Source organism: Thunnus albacares, chromosome 12 (assembly GCF_914725855.1).
Source record: "Thunnus albacares chromosome 12, fThuAlb1.1, whole genome shotgun sequence".
Taxonomy (NCBI): Eukaryota; Metazoa; Chordata; class Actinopteri; order Scombriformes; family Scombridae; genus Thunnus; species Thunnus albacares.
Genome location: NC_058117.1, coordinates 15,672,871 through 15,686,991, shown reverse-complemented (window position 1 = coordinate 15,686,991; position 14,121 = coordinate 15,672,871). Strand labels below are relative to the sequence as shown.

The following is a 14,121-nucleotide window of genomic DNA, read 5'->3' as shown; positions in this document are numbered from 1 at the left end:
GAAATAAAGGGTTTAATCCATAATGATGAACTTGAAAACAGTGTCTGCGTGGTCGACCGACTAGACCGGATTTGCGGATCCTCAGAGAGGTGCAAACGGCCGCTGCAGGAGGGCAGTTTGTAAAATTTCGCACCTCATCCTCAACTTGGAAAGAAGTACCAAGGTGTGAACAGTGAGGAGGAGGAGGAGGAGGAGGAGGAAGGGGGTCGCTTTGATCAGGCCTCCTGAGCCGTGCTCTGCAGGATCTGTCTGGATTGAGGGACAGACAGACATTTGCATTAAGGTGAATGTGAATGTCATGACTCCGGGATGGAGAAGTATACATAACTTGTTTTTTTTAACATTAGGAATATTTTTATCATATAAAATTCAATTTATAGTAGCTGCTATTATATCCTGGTTGATTTTAATTCACCCTACAGACTCTAAAAAGAGAAAACAGAACATTTTACTAGTTTTTCTCTCATCTGTAGTTCAACTAATTCACTTTAGCAAAAATATATATCGATTTTAATACGTATTTCTTCCAATTGAACCCTTTAAAAGGCAATTTCTGTCAATGTCATGCCTAAATCATTCTATCAATCCTTACCACTTGTCAAACGTGCATCTGCTGCAAACAGGCATTAAGTACAGTAAGTCGTTTACACTCATTAATCGTTCATTAATTGGTCAGTTGCGAGTATTTGTCCAATTTAACCTAATATGCTCATCTTGCCACAGTGTAAACAAGCCCTGTGTGACGCAAAGCAGAAAATACGACAACTTCAGTGTAAATTAGGCAACATTTTTATTAAACATAAACAGATTGATCTCCATTAAAAATAAGCAAGAAAATAATAATAATAATAAAAAAGGTGCATTGTTGTCAGTGTCTGTTCAGATAACAGAAAGACAAATGACAAAATTCAGGAAATGTTCAAGTCGCCGAGAGCTTAGAGCTTCAAAGTGAAGGAAAAGTCTCCACACAGTCACTTGACATCTGTCTGAGCTGCTTTATACCCGTGCAATAACCCTAAAATGTAACTTCTGAAGTGACCACACGTTTGTTCTGAACGGTAATGAGCTTCAGTCGCTTCCACAGGATGCTCTTTTTCCATATTTATGAGGGGCAACATCAGACAATTTCAAGTGTCATGTGACACACTTTTAAAACATCAACATTCTCCACACTTTATATTTATCACCCACCATAAACAACAACGTATCATGGCAGAGGAACTGATCCTAATCCTGATTAAACAACTCACATTTTCCAAATAGTATTTATTTACAGTAAATAGTAATCTTGGTCCTGCTTGTCTTTTAAGCTGGATTTTCTGTTTTAACTTAAAAACACACGAACAGTTCAGTTTATACAGAGACACTCTTACATTGTATGAAAAAATATATGCTCAGAGTCAGTGACTGTTACAAACATTCACACAAGCACTGAAATGTGTTAAATAAAGTGTTTCTTTTAAGTGAAAGGCATCTGAAGAACACTTCAGTAGAAGTTTCACAGCTGATACTGAAAAAAATGCAAGAAACTGATGAAAAAAATGGTCGAGGGAGGGATTTAAATTTTAAATTACATAAATTTACAGATATTATATGAGATGACTGGCTGGTGAGTAAATGTAGCTTACAGTATGTGTAGCACCTGATTGTCTCCTCTCAGTGCAGACTCAAATGTTTTCACTGCCTCCATTGTAGCATCAGTAGTGGAAACTAACTTGGAACATTTACGTACTTAAGTATAATTTTATCATACTTGTACTTGACATTTTATGCTACTTTAGATTTACTCCACATTTATCTGACAGCTTTAGTTGATAGTCAAACAACATATGATCAGCTTATAAAATATGATTCATTATTACAGGTTAAACTGCTCAAATGATTTAATATAAGAAAAAAATAGCTTGGAAGCTACAAAAAGCTGCTGATGGATCAATAATAATCCAATAAATAACATATATCATAATATAAAAAAAACTGTGAAAGGTGCATTTATGCATAATGAGTACTTTCATTTTCATACTGTGAGTATATGCTGATAATACTGATATACTTTTACTTAAGAATGCAGTTTTACTTGTAACAGAGTATTTTTACATTGTGGTATTACTGCTTCTATTCAAGTAAAAGATCTGAGTATTTCTTCCACTGCTGGTGTGGATGGAGGTAGTGAAAAGCTTTAGCCCTTGTCCAGCCTTTTTTTTTCCAAGTTCTCAACGTCTCCTTTTTTTTTTCTCATGTTCATAATGTAAAGAACATTTTGCAACAACGAGAAATAAATTAGGGCAAATGGAGCGAATGTACAGTGCAGGAACCTCATTCTCATTTCTCCTTTTCTTCCAGTGCAGCCCACAAAGTGCACTTGTGCGTTCATTTAGAGCTTGATGGGTACGCACGACTGGAGTTTCTGAAACTTTAAAAAACTGTTAACACTGCATGTTGACGTAGCACAGTGTTGTTGTAGCTGAGGAAATCGCGTCACAAAATACTGAATTCAATCAGAAACCGCAACAGTTAGAACACCACTGAGCCACTTCCTGGCGTGTTACTGCTCCAGTTGGTTAATGCTTGTTTGACCTCGACCCAACTGCCTGTTGTATCAGCACAAACTGTATTTGCCTCGCTGGGCTCTGCATCTCCTAATCAGTGCATACCACACTTCCTCTAAGTGCTGCACATTGATAAGTGCTACAAAAACAATAATGAATGAACACAGAAAGTCGGCACTCACCAGTAAGCACCACAAAAAAATAAAATAAAATAAAATGCTGCCCAGTGCAGCTTTAAAGTAATATATTAAAATAAAGTGTAATTTAATGTCCACTACATATATTCACATTCAACAAAAGTCTTGACTGTTTGAGCCACAGTTTTTGTAAACATGTAAAACTCATGAAAACAGCAAGACAGAGACAGTTATTATTTTTGTAAGAAGAGCCAAGAGCCAGTACGATGCTCTGTGTAAATTAGGTCCCTCTTCATTGTCGTGGTCGCTCAGACCAAGAGTCTGATGGGCAGTGAACATCACTCTGAAAGTCTTGGTTGTGTCTAAGAGCTGGAGCCGGGAGAAGGGCCCTGGCAGGAGATGACAACACCGTCTGAGGGCTCCTCTCCGGACCTCCTCTGGCAGCTGATCTCCCCTGTGTCTGTGTCACCGATGTCCAGGTCCGGCTGGTCCTCTGCTGCCACAGCCACTGCCGCTGCCGCCTCCGCTGCCTCTGATGTACTGTCACAGCAAGAGCACACCTGGAAACCACAAATCAGGCATTAAAGTGAGAGGAGGAGAGATAAGCGTGTAAAGGAAACAAAGACGCATAGGTTGGGTGTACAACTTTCACAACTTTTGATGTTCTTTTAAGAAATATCTCATGACCAAGACAAAAAAATCCCCTAAATATACTTCACATAACAGACTTGACTCAACCCACATATAAACAAAGATCTATTATTTCTTAGTATGACTTTTTCCATGACAGACAACATCTTTAAATATCTTTACAAGTTTGATATCAACTAATAATGTGACAAATCTATCATAAAGGAAAAACGTCAATCATAAAAACATGAGAGGCCTCTTTCCTAAACATTTAATTGAGCTATAAAGCAACTAAAAATCACATTTTCAGTATCTCAAAGAAAAGCAGGTGACATTCAAATTGAACATCAGTATCTTTCCTGCTGCACATAATCCATTTCAAAGCTACACCAAGCGATTGTTCGATAAACTCATTGATTTTCCTTCCTACCTTGACGTCTATCGCCTTGGGCAGACCTCCCTTCTTAATCCAGGGGTGGACTTCAATCAGCTCCTTCTTCTGTTCCTCTGTGAAGCGCGGCTGGCCCTTCTGCATCAGCCGCAGCTTCTCTCTGTCCTGTCTGAGCACTCTCTGGATGTCACTGCAGACGCAAGCAAACATAGACAAACTCAATATACTAATGCAACTAGCCAACAGTCACATCTGGTTGATTTTTGTCGTTATTTTCTAGCGTTTGCAATGTCTTACGGTACTTTTTAAAAAAAAAACTTTCTACAATGCCAGCAAAAATCTACAGTCATCTATTGATTGTCCCATTCAGTGTTTGTCTCCTCTCATCTACTAACTGTTAGTGTCTATCTGCCATCTAGTGGTTGAATTGGTTAATTGTCACTGCTATGTCAAGCTTAAATGCAAACTGACTCTTGTTTCGATTTAGAGAAGTTGACCACAATAGAAAATCTTGAGTGCTGTCTCTCATGTACAGGTGAGACAATACAAAACAAGTTTAACAAAACAAAAACAAGCTGTGGAGCCACAGACCCTTTTTGGTTGTTCACACAGGACAGGCAGTAAAGAGTAGTTTTATGAATTAGTAGTTAAGATGTTTTGAATAAATGGGGCTCATCACTAATTTTAGTGGTTCTGCCTGAAGAGAGCAATTGTAAAACAGTAAGAACTACGAGTCTGAACAAAAAATTAGCACTATCATTACATTTCTGCAGCCTAAAGACGCCACTTTGAGATACGTGTGCACAGCCAGGGGGCAGAAAACTGACAACAGTACTGTAGAGGATGAGATGAGTTGAGGATCAGTTGTTGTGCAATAAATCCCAAGAGGGGCACATCCCTTCCAGCACAGAATGCAGAATAACATGTATCAATTGAATGTTAGACTCCTGTTTGAAGGAGAACTCCTGTCCTTGAATTAGGAATCAACTGGCCTATGTTACGCTTAAGAACTGCATCCTAACTAGTCACTTTTTTTTTTTAATCCTATAAACTGCAGAAGTACACACTGGATGCACGGCGCTCTCCTTCACTATTTGTCTTCAACTTATATTTTGGGTTGTATATTGTAAAGCTCTTTTGTCCTACGACATGGTCAGGGCTCTAGATTTTAATAACTTATGGATGATTTTGCCCAGAAAATTATGAAGCTGTTTAAAGGTTTCAGTGTGGAACTTTTTGGTGTAGTTGGACCTCTGTGTGTCGTGCTGGCTGCCAAGAAATTTCAGTTGTCTGTCAAGAGGCAGCACACTCTAAAAAAATTGAGGAAATGCGAGGTAAGTTTACCTGTAAAAAATCTTTTTTATAGTCCCCCACTAAGTAAAGTTATTTCTAAATGTCCACAAATGAGCTGCTGTATCACAGATGAAGTGACAACCTGTCTATTTATGAGTAACAGAGGACAGTCTGCCTGGACGCAGGCTTACCCTTACACTTCCATAACAATCAGAAGGCTGATAAAATATTAATCTGATCAAACGATAATGTCCACAGGGCGACTATCCTACTCCTCACTGGCTACGCCTTTGTGCTCCTGATAGGTCATCATGACCTTGTCATCTGTGTTGGCAATGAGCAGTCACATCGGGTCCTGTAGTACATACTTGATGAAGTGGTCGCTCTGCTCCATCTCCATGGGGTTCCCGTCACTGCCGCTTGAGTGACTTTTGACCTTCTGGCTGTTCTGGGACGAGTCCACGCTGCCAAAGTATTGACTACTGTTGTTGCTTCCTGTAAGATAATGCAAAACCTCAGCATTAATCAATAGAAATGCAGGCTTTACAACAAGTGCTGAACCATATAACACTGCATTTCTGTTATCTGTGTTTGAACTGGTAGATTTGTGAACTTTTATTCAGTTTTTATTGCTCATTTACTCTTGAGAATGTATGAAGTTCACTTTATCTCATACTATCCATAAAATGTTGAAAGTTTTGTCCAGACCTGTTCCACTACCGGAGGTCCCACTAGCTGAGGTCCCACTAGCTGAGGTTCCGCTGGCGGACGTCCTGCTCTTTGATGTCCCGCTGTTAGATGTCCCGCTGGCTGACGTTCCACAGCCATTAGACCGAGAGCCCATGGACCCCGAGGTGGCTGAGCCGGTGCCTGAACAGGAGTCCTCATGCAGGATGATGTCCAACATGTCGCTGGACAAGGAGTTTGCATCGCTGTTAGCGTCACCACGAGAGCTCGTCTGCAAGAGAGACATCAGTGATACCATTAAAGAGAAGCCTGACATCAACATAATGTACTACTGCTGCATCTTTGTAATAGAGGCCAGTGCAGTATCATTGGCCATGTTGCCTACACAGTGAGGCTGAGCAAAGTTACCAGAGAGTTTTTATCCTGCGTACACTGATCCCTTTCAAGGAGGGAAATCTTTACATATATAAATTGAATCTTGTACAGTAAATTTAACAGTTTGGGAAACAACATTCACTGCATTCATGTGTAACAGAAGATAGACGTTTGCTGCACTTATCAGTAGAATACAACTAAGATAAAACGATAACATGTTCCCACGTTTTTCTTTTGATGCTACAACTCAGTTCTACTGCTAATATTAGTGGTATTGTTCAAGGCTTAGAGGTCTTACATGCATGAGTATGTATGTTTTGAGGTGTACAATCACATTTTTCAGTAACTCAATCCATCATTTGTTTTCCTGGTCAGATTATGTCTTTTTAAAGTTTCTCAGTCTCATGCGTTCATAAAATCAATGTCAGTCCTGGCAAAATGTTTTACTGGGTAGACAAGAACAGTGTAAGATCAATCAATTGTAAGTCATGAAAAGGAAAAAAGAAAAACTGTTACAGTTGTAATTGACATATGGAATTGCGGGAGTAATGGGATTGGAGAAGTGTGGAGGTTTTCAGATGATTCGCCTACCTCTTTGCTGCAAGCCCTCAGCCTAGAGCACACTTTATCCCAAGACAAACGCTCACAGACACAGGGCGTGCCCTCGTAATACAAGGGTCCAGGTGTACAAAGGAGACTGAGAGATGGCTAAAGGGTGTAAGGGATAATAACATCATGTGTTAACACCCTGGGCCACATTTCATTGTGAGGAGTCTAGACTGACTTGACTTTACACATGGCATAGCATTACAATAGTAAGAAACTGCTGTACTTTTAATAATGTGAATAATCTGGAGGAATAACTGTGACGATGGCATTAAATCCCAAAAGGCTGAGCGACATATGAATGAATGTCTCGGGGGAACATGCCACAGCCTACCTACAGGAGTTCAAACACCCCACAATGATTAAGTTCAGCGAGGCATTGACATAAAATCCTGACAATTTACCGTAAGAAGGTTACAGAGTGAAGAATACGGCTATCAGTCACAGGCATTGGGAGACTTGGGGTGGAAAAGGAAAGAGAAAGAAAAGGAAAGAAGACAGCAAAGAAGACGGGGTTTGTTTCCTTGGTTACCTGTTTCAGCTCCCTCTCTTTGGCCTGGTTGCCACTTGCTCCTTTCTCCCTTTCAGCTGTACTGTTCCCTGGTCCTCCAGAGGAGAGCACAGTAATGTCCTGCCTGTCCACAGACAGCTCCAGCTCCAGCAGGTTCAGAGGCGAGCTGCAGCGAGACTGGAACAGCGGAGGGGACGCCTGGCCTTCACCTCCTCCAGACTGTGGTGTAGAGGAGCGAGACTGGCCCTCCATGGTGGCCTTTGGAGTTTCCGAGGATGGAGGGAAGTAGAATGATGGGGTCATGTAGCCTGCTTGAGGAGCAAAGGGATTCTGGGAGTTAAACTGGGTCTGAATACTGAAAGCAGGTGCAGCTGTGAAGGCACCCTGGACTGGAAAGGCAGCCTGACAAAAAGGCTGCGTTTGGGTGGGGAAGCCACCAGTCTCTGCGTGGTACACCGGCTGTGGTGGTGGAGGCCCGGGGGCCATTTGAGGGTACATGTAGTTGGGCAGCACTAGAGCCACAATAGGAGTGACCATGGGGGTGGTGTAAGGAGCAGGATGGATGGGTGGCGGGCAGGGAGGGGCCTGGGTGCCCTGATTGTTCACAAAGCCTTGTAGAGTCACATCTGTGTGGGGATCAATGGAATTGGCTCTAGGGTAAACCTGGAGGGGGTAGCCTGGCATCATGGCGGGGTAGGCCATGGGAAAAGTGGACTGTGAGGTGTCAGAGGGAGACCAAGAGGTCGGGTTAAGTCCGTGGTTCCGAAGAGGAGGCCGCAGCTGCTGTTGTCTGTGATGGGACGCTGTGCTGTCTGATGACTCGATCTGCTTTGCTCGCTTTGACTTGGTCTTCTTATTCCGTACACCCCGGCGTGTGGTGGGTTCCACACTCGGTCCACCCGGCTTGGCGGAGCGAGCAGCAGGTACAGCTATGGGGCCAAGAAGATAAAACAGAATTTGGTGAGTGATTTGGGAATTTGATAAAAGTGATTATTGTTGAAAACGTTTGAGTTTGCCAGAAAGAGTATGAGTTAATAAACAGAGTATGAGAATAATTCCAGTTTATTTAAAAACTTTTGTCTTATTTCTGGGCATCATTTCTATTAGTTATGATAACACTGTCCAACAAAGTAATTGTTGAGATCCAGGAACAAAGCGACATTGCTACAACAAAGTTCAATGGGGCAGAAACACAAGCAGTCAAACTGTGTTTACAAGTGTCAGAAATGTTTACAACTGACATACAACTGTCTGCTGTGCTTTCTCTTCTAAATAAGTTTGACTGACCTTGGGTTTGTCTGAAACCTGTATAATGATCTGACATCTCCTGTCTCCTGCCCCATCAGACTTAGTGAGTGCAATGTTACAGTTACCAATAAAAATGATTGCCAAAACTATGAAAACAAGACCTAAATTGTAATAAACCAGTCTTATCCGTAAAAAGGATTCTGATATGATGTGTCAGTGTGGTGGGCAGTGGTACCATCGCTGGTGATCTGTTCTCTCTGGCGCTCCAGGTACTGAGAGCAGTTTGCTTTGAGGGTTTTGAGTCCGCGAAGCTCTTTGAAGCGGTACAGAAAGGCCTGCTCCTCCTTCTGTGTATGGGCTGCCAAAACCTGCTTGGTCAACCCCAGTTTCTTGTAGGACTCCCTCTCCTGACTGGGAGGTGAAACAGCAGAAGGAGGAACTCCAGAGTTCTTGCTGGATTCTGCAGTCTCTCCTGCACCTGAGATGTCCTCTATGATCTCTGTACGGATGACAGTGGGGAAACAGTTTTAACATACAACAAAGAAATAAAAAGTGGAGTTTTATGTACAACTGTTAAGCATTTGCAGTGACAACAACAAAAGCAATGTTGATCAAACATTACAGTGGCTTGCGTTGTTGCATACAGTATAATGGACTTGTCTTTAAAAAACAATAAAAGTGGGAACCCTCTTTCTAAGCCAGTGGTCAAATAACAAGACAACTGCAGAGTTAAAAACTGCATAATTAGTATTTACTTAATATGTCCCAAACACACTCACACACTCCATCATGGGTTTTTTGATTTGTGCTGGAGTTGTGCTCACTCGCTGGCTACAATGAGTATTATAGCGTCTATGGAAAGTATGTTGGGTCTGTTTGTTTGACAATGTCAACTCATTCATCATGACTGCAATTAATATTGTATTTCTGCACTGATCTTAACCTGGCCGGTTGATAAAACTTTCACTGCTTATTAACATGATCCTCATCACTGTTTGAACGAGCCGAATGTTACGGATTGCAACTCTAACACATAATTGTTGCAATGGAGAAATTCTACAAACTGATGAAATGAGAACCAGAGCTGCCACCGACGTATCGCACATTGTGGATATTTAGATCAGACAAAAAAAAATTCTTATTACCACCATTGCAGTTATTTTACATTGTGGGGAGAGTCAACTTTTTCTGTGTTTGAGATACAAGTTGCCAAACATCCACTGAAAAACACCACACATGTATACACACACATAAAAAGACACAGAGAATAAAGCATGTACACACAAAAGGTGTTCAGTTGCATTTACAGTGCTGTGCTGTGAGACAGTATGTTACTAAGGTTCCTTTTGTATAATAGTACATTTTGACCTGAAACCTTTGTGTGACAAATATGCAACAATAGAGGAAATAAGGTTGGAGGAAAACTTTTTTACAGCACTGTACCTGACTCTGGTTGAGGTTTCTTGTCCCCTACGTGCACTATTGTGCTACTGTAGCTACACTGGCTGGTTATGGACACCACACTTTCTGGTTTGTTAGGTACAGGTAGGGGCAGTGAATTGCCCACTACTGCTGTGGTTGTGTCACTGGACTTTTTGTCTTGATCATCCAAAGCGGAGAGACCAGAATGATCCTTCAACAAGGCTGGTTCTGCCAAAGAGAACAGAGAACAAGAGATACTGACGTGGAACTGAGTCTGAGAGAGAAGTTTAAAGGGAAGACTTTGAAGGCCTTAGAGGGCCATAGCTTTGTATGATGAGATGATATTAAGTTACCCTTTAATAGTAGGAAATGAAGTGATGAAACATACCTTCAGACACCTGCATGCTGTCGGATCCTTTCTCATCCGAGTTAGAGGATGTAGTGTTACTGGAAGATTGGCACTTCCTCTTCATGGTGATGGGAACATTACAGTTCTCCAAGTACCTATGGGAATCACAACAACACACTGATGAGTTTCTTTTTCTATCAATTAATTATCTGCAGGGATAACAGACAAGAGGTGAAACCACTTGCTACTTACTCCAACATGCCAAACACAAAATATGAATACATTGATATTATGCTGATACCACAGCATGGAATGTGGTTATCATTCAATGACATCATGTGGATCCTTATATTCGTACCTGATAACACTGTCCAGACAGCTGATCTGCTGGTAGGAGTAGACAGTTTGATCATTGAATGCCATCTCGTCCTGGGAAGAAGCCCTACTCTCCTCCACCGTCGTCCCGGTCTCCTTCAGGTTGAGAGGAGCTGCCGAGTCTTTGGGCCGCACCACTGCTGGGCTCTTCTGTGCAGACTCTACTGAGGAGAGGCCGGGAGTTAGCGGACGAGCAAAGGATAGCGTCAATTTAACAACAAATATGACATTTTCCCAACAACAGAACAAGTCTCAAAAAGACGCATTTTCTTTCTCACCACATCTGTTTCACACAAACACACACAGATGTGCAGGTATTTATCAGTTGGACTTACTGCTACTGGCTTTCTTGTTGTCTGGTTTGGTTGTCTGCTGCTCCTGGCTCTTCTGAAGATGTATTCCCTTACAGATTTCCTGAAAAGTTCGCTGTGAAACAGAGACAAGACTTAAAAGTCAGTATACAATAAATTTTGTTAAACACATTGACATTCTGTTGTATCTGATCTCAAATAAGTTGGTAGCAGTTTTATTAAGATGATTTATTCTAAAAAATTCAACGTGGCTCATTTCATTTCAATAAATATAAATACTTTTCACGTTGAGGTTGAAATGGAAGGATCCTGCTTTTCAGGAATCAGGCCAAAGTTATTGTGTATAAAATAAACCACCTAATATTTCCTGTTGCCGCAAGCAGGACCGCCTGGGCTGGAACACATTTTAACAGACTGTAAGTATTTGGGTTTACTCACAGGTCTGGTTTTACCGCTCACTTCCTCTTCCTCTCGCTGCATCTTGGTCCTGCTTCCATTGTTTAGGCTCTCACTAGAAGAGGTCATGCCCAGATTGTGGTCATTGCTGTTCAGACTATTGTAGCCACTGGACCCGCTGTTATGAATCGGCTAATCGAAGATAAAGAAAGGGAAGAAATGAATAGATAGTGTTGCAGTGCAGAGAAGATATAGCATCCAAGTGTTGCTCTTAGTTTTCTTGTTAAGGTCTTAAGTTTGTTCTTCCAATTTCCACCATGTTGTGTCTCTGCTTGTCATCTTAGTTTTGCTTGTTAATTTCTCTAAAAGTCAGACATTTCTTGAAGCCCTCACCTGTAAATACTGGCATTTGCATCTACCTATCTATCATCACTGTTCATTATTGTTTAACTTAAATAAACTACCTCTTCTTCTGTAATTCATTCCTTATCATTTCTTTAATTCCTTATCCTCTCTCACCTGCAGCAGGAGCCTGTGGATCTGCTCAGTAATCTCCTGGATGTCAGAGTCAACGTTCTTCATCTCGGCCACAGCAGAGGACGGGGCCACGAAAACATCTTCATTCACAGGTCCCCTGAAAAACAACAACAAACTCATCAGCAGGTCAAGATAAACTTTCTGCAACATACATGATAAACATCATTACTATGTATTCAAGCACTGGGATATTGATCTATGATAAACTCTGAATCAATGTACATATTACAAAGTAGTAATACTCACATTCGCACTTTGTGTCTCCCAATAACAAAGGAAACTTTGCGGCTCCAGGGATTGACGAAACTGGACCAGCTGGTGTCGAGAATGATATATTCTCCGTTTCGTGCGCAGAACCGGATGGACGAGTGGTCAAATGGTTGCCCTGCGTACTGGAGGACTGCAGAGAAAGCCCGAAAATATAATCAGATCACTGTGGGGACAGATTTTCTGTGCAGAAACAGGAAATTCTTCCTTTATCTGTTTCAGTCCGTGAACTCACTCTTTCTGTGGATGGCCAGCATGATCGGTCGGTCATTTGGATGCAAGTGGAGGAGGACTGGGGTGCCGATCAGGTCCTGGGGGAGGTACCCGAGTAGAGGAACCGCCCTAATACACACAAAATACATATCACTTTGTTAGCTAGCAAGTTATAGCATCAGTACTCTTACAGTTTAATAATCCCTTGCTCAACAATAAAATAATTTGCGCTAAGGCTTACCGCTCATCTACATCCTGGAACACACAACTTGGAGAGTGTGTGGTGGTGAAGATACGTTTGTCTGTTGGAATTCTGGGTGCTTTAAGGAAAAGAAAAAAACAAATGTAATCATAGAGGTCTATGTCATCTCAAATAGAACTGGGGCTAGTTTAAAAAGTAATCTTTCAGAAGCAGGAGTCAAACAGGAGAAAGATGTTCTCTGCTCATTTCACTACATAATTACTTTAAAATCTCAATATTTTATTTGCACTTTTATTACTTAACTGAGTATTATGATTTTGCTTACAATGTATGCTAATAGTAGCTGAGCATTATAATACATACAGGAGCATTATAATAAATACAGGATGTGACAGTGGCTGGGAACTTACATTAAACATGTAGCTATAGTTTGATATATGGAGCGACATTGTTCCTGAATGCTTTTCATTACTTTTTGTCTGATTCATAAAACTGGCTTCCCAAACCTGTATATGGGCCCTTACCATCATAACCAGAGTGAACCCTCTCAGCCAGGAGGAGGCAGCAGAACTGGTCCTCAGCATGCACTGTGTCTTGGACCTTCATCAGGTAGGGTGTCATGCGGAAAGGATAGTACTGCAGGTCGCCCTCACACTCCTTTCCACCGCTGGAAATGAGTTAAAAGAAGAGTCAAATAAAACCAAATCAAGCCAAGAGCCAAGCCAAGGTCTATTCCATTCAAGTATTCACAAATATTCTCAATTATTCATTCATACTTGCATTCATGAATTTTGGATTTCAAGATTCTGAACACAAGGGGGCAGTGTTTACCTTTTTCCCAACCATATATAAATGTTCCTGTTCATTCTTTAATTTTTGCTCTTGCATGTTTCAGACTTCAATTGTCATGAAATCTTTGCAAAGTAAATTTATTTCTACATCAGGTGACGACTCAAATCAGACTGAGAATTATGTTTAAACAAAGTCCTGCTATTGTTCAAGGTTTGACACTTGTCAGGATTTGGAGTGAAAAAAATAATACAATCAATGGAAACTTCCAACAAGTACAGTAAGGTCTCTGTGTGTGTTTGATATGTGTGTGTCTGTCTGCCTATATGTATAACTCTGCCTTGGAAAAAGCATCTGATTACAGTTTACACGCATGTGATGTCACAAACTAATTGAAAAGCATGTAGAGTGGAATGAACCGATGAATAAAAATTGCAAACAGGGACGAGCAGCAGATGGCCTGACACTGTGGTTGAACTAACACCCACCCACCTGATACGACAGAAGAAGGACTTCTCCTGCATGCAGTCAGACGGGGATGACTCTGAAACGGGAAAAAAGGATATGTTTCAATTCAAAGGCAACGCGATCCTGCCGAATGCTAGTCGGGGTCTCGGTTCCTGCAAGCGCTCAAGCTTTGATTAATTCCATCAAAAAACATCATTTGGGACCGCAGCTCTGTATTTAAATGCAATGAATTTAAACAGAGAGTTCTTTATTTGGTAGGCTAACCAAAATATTTCCAGGCATAGTGGTGACAAAGCACAACAGAAAAAACGGCTGCTCTTTTATTGTAGAAAAGATTTAAGGTAGCTGAATAAAATTCATAAGCT

The 14,121-nt window shown here is 41.2% G+C and overlaps 1 protein-coding gene across 4 annotated transcripts in view; it reads right to left on the bottom strand.

The window, feature by feature from the left end:
- Positions 1-1,107: 1,107 nt before the first annotated feature.
- Positions 1,108-14,121, bottom strand: part of per2 (period circadian clock 2) — a 34,324-nt gene continuing 21,310 nt past the window's right edge. The window contains exons 7-24 of one of the 4 annotated variants that reach the window (XM_044367157.1): positions 13,781-13,832; positions 13,024-13,166; positions 12,539-12,617; positions 12,320-12,426; positions 12,064-12,217; positions 11,800-11,914; positions 11,323-11,472; positions 10,909-10,999; positions 10,557-10,737; positions 10,238-10,353; positions 9,871-10,077; positions 8,663-8,926; positions 7,201-8,108; positions 6,654-6,770; positions 5,709-5,958; positions 5,369-5,495; positions 3,747-3,897; positions 1,108-3,246 (exon numbers count right to left, since the gene is read on the bottom strand). In XM_044367157.1, coding sequence (XP_044223092.1) covers positions 3,049-3,246; positions 3,747-3,897; positions 5,369-5,495; positions 5,709-5,958; positions 6,654-6,770; positions 7,201-8,108; positions 8,663-8,926; positions 9,871-10,077; positions 10,238-10,353; positions 10,557-10,737; positions 10,909-10,999; positions 11,323-11,472; positions 11,800-11,914; positions 12,064-12,217; positions 12,320-12,426; positions 12,539-12,617; positions 13,024-13,166; positions 13,781-13,832 — 3,410 coding nt within the window. In that variant the 3' untranslated portion in view covers positions 1,108-3,048. The remainder of the gene's footprint in view (positions 3,247-3,746; positions 3,898-5,368; positions 5,496-5,708; positions 5,959-6,653; positions 6,771-7,200; positions 8,109-8,662; positions 8,927-9,870; positions 10,078-10,237; positions 10,354-10,556; positions 10,738-10,908; positions 11,000-11,322; positions 11,473-11,799; positions 11,915-12,063; positions 12,218-12,319; positions 12,427-12,538; positions 12,618-13,023; positions 13,167-13,780; positions 13,833-14,121) is intronic. The other 3 variants (XM_044367158.1, XM_044367160.1, XM_044367159.1) reach the window with 3 other exon arrangements.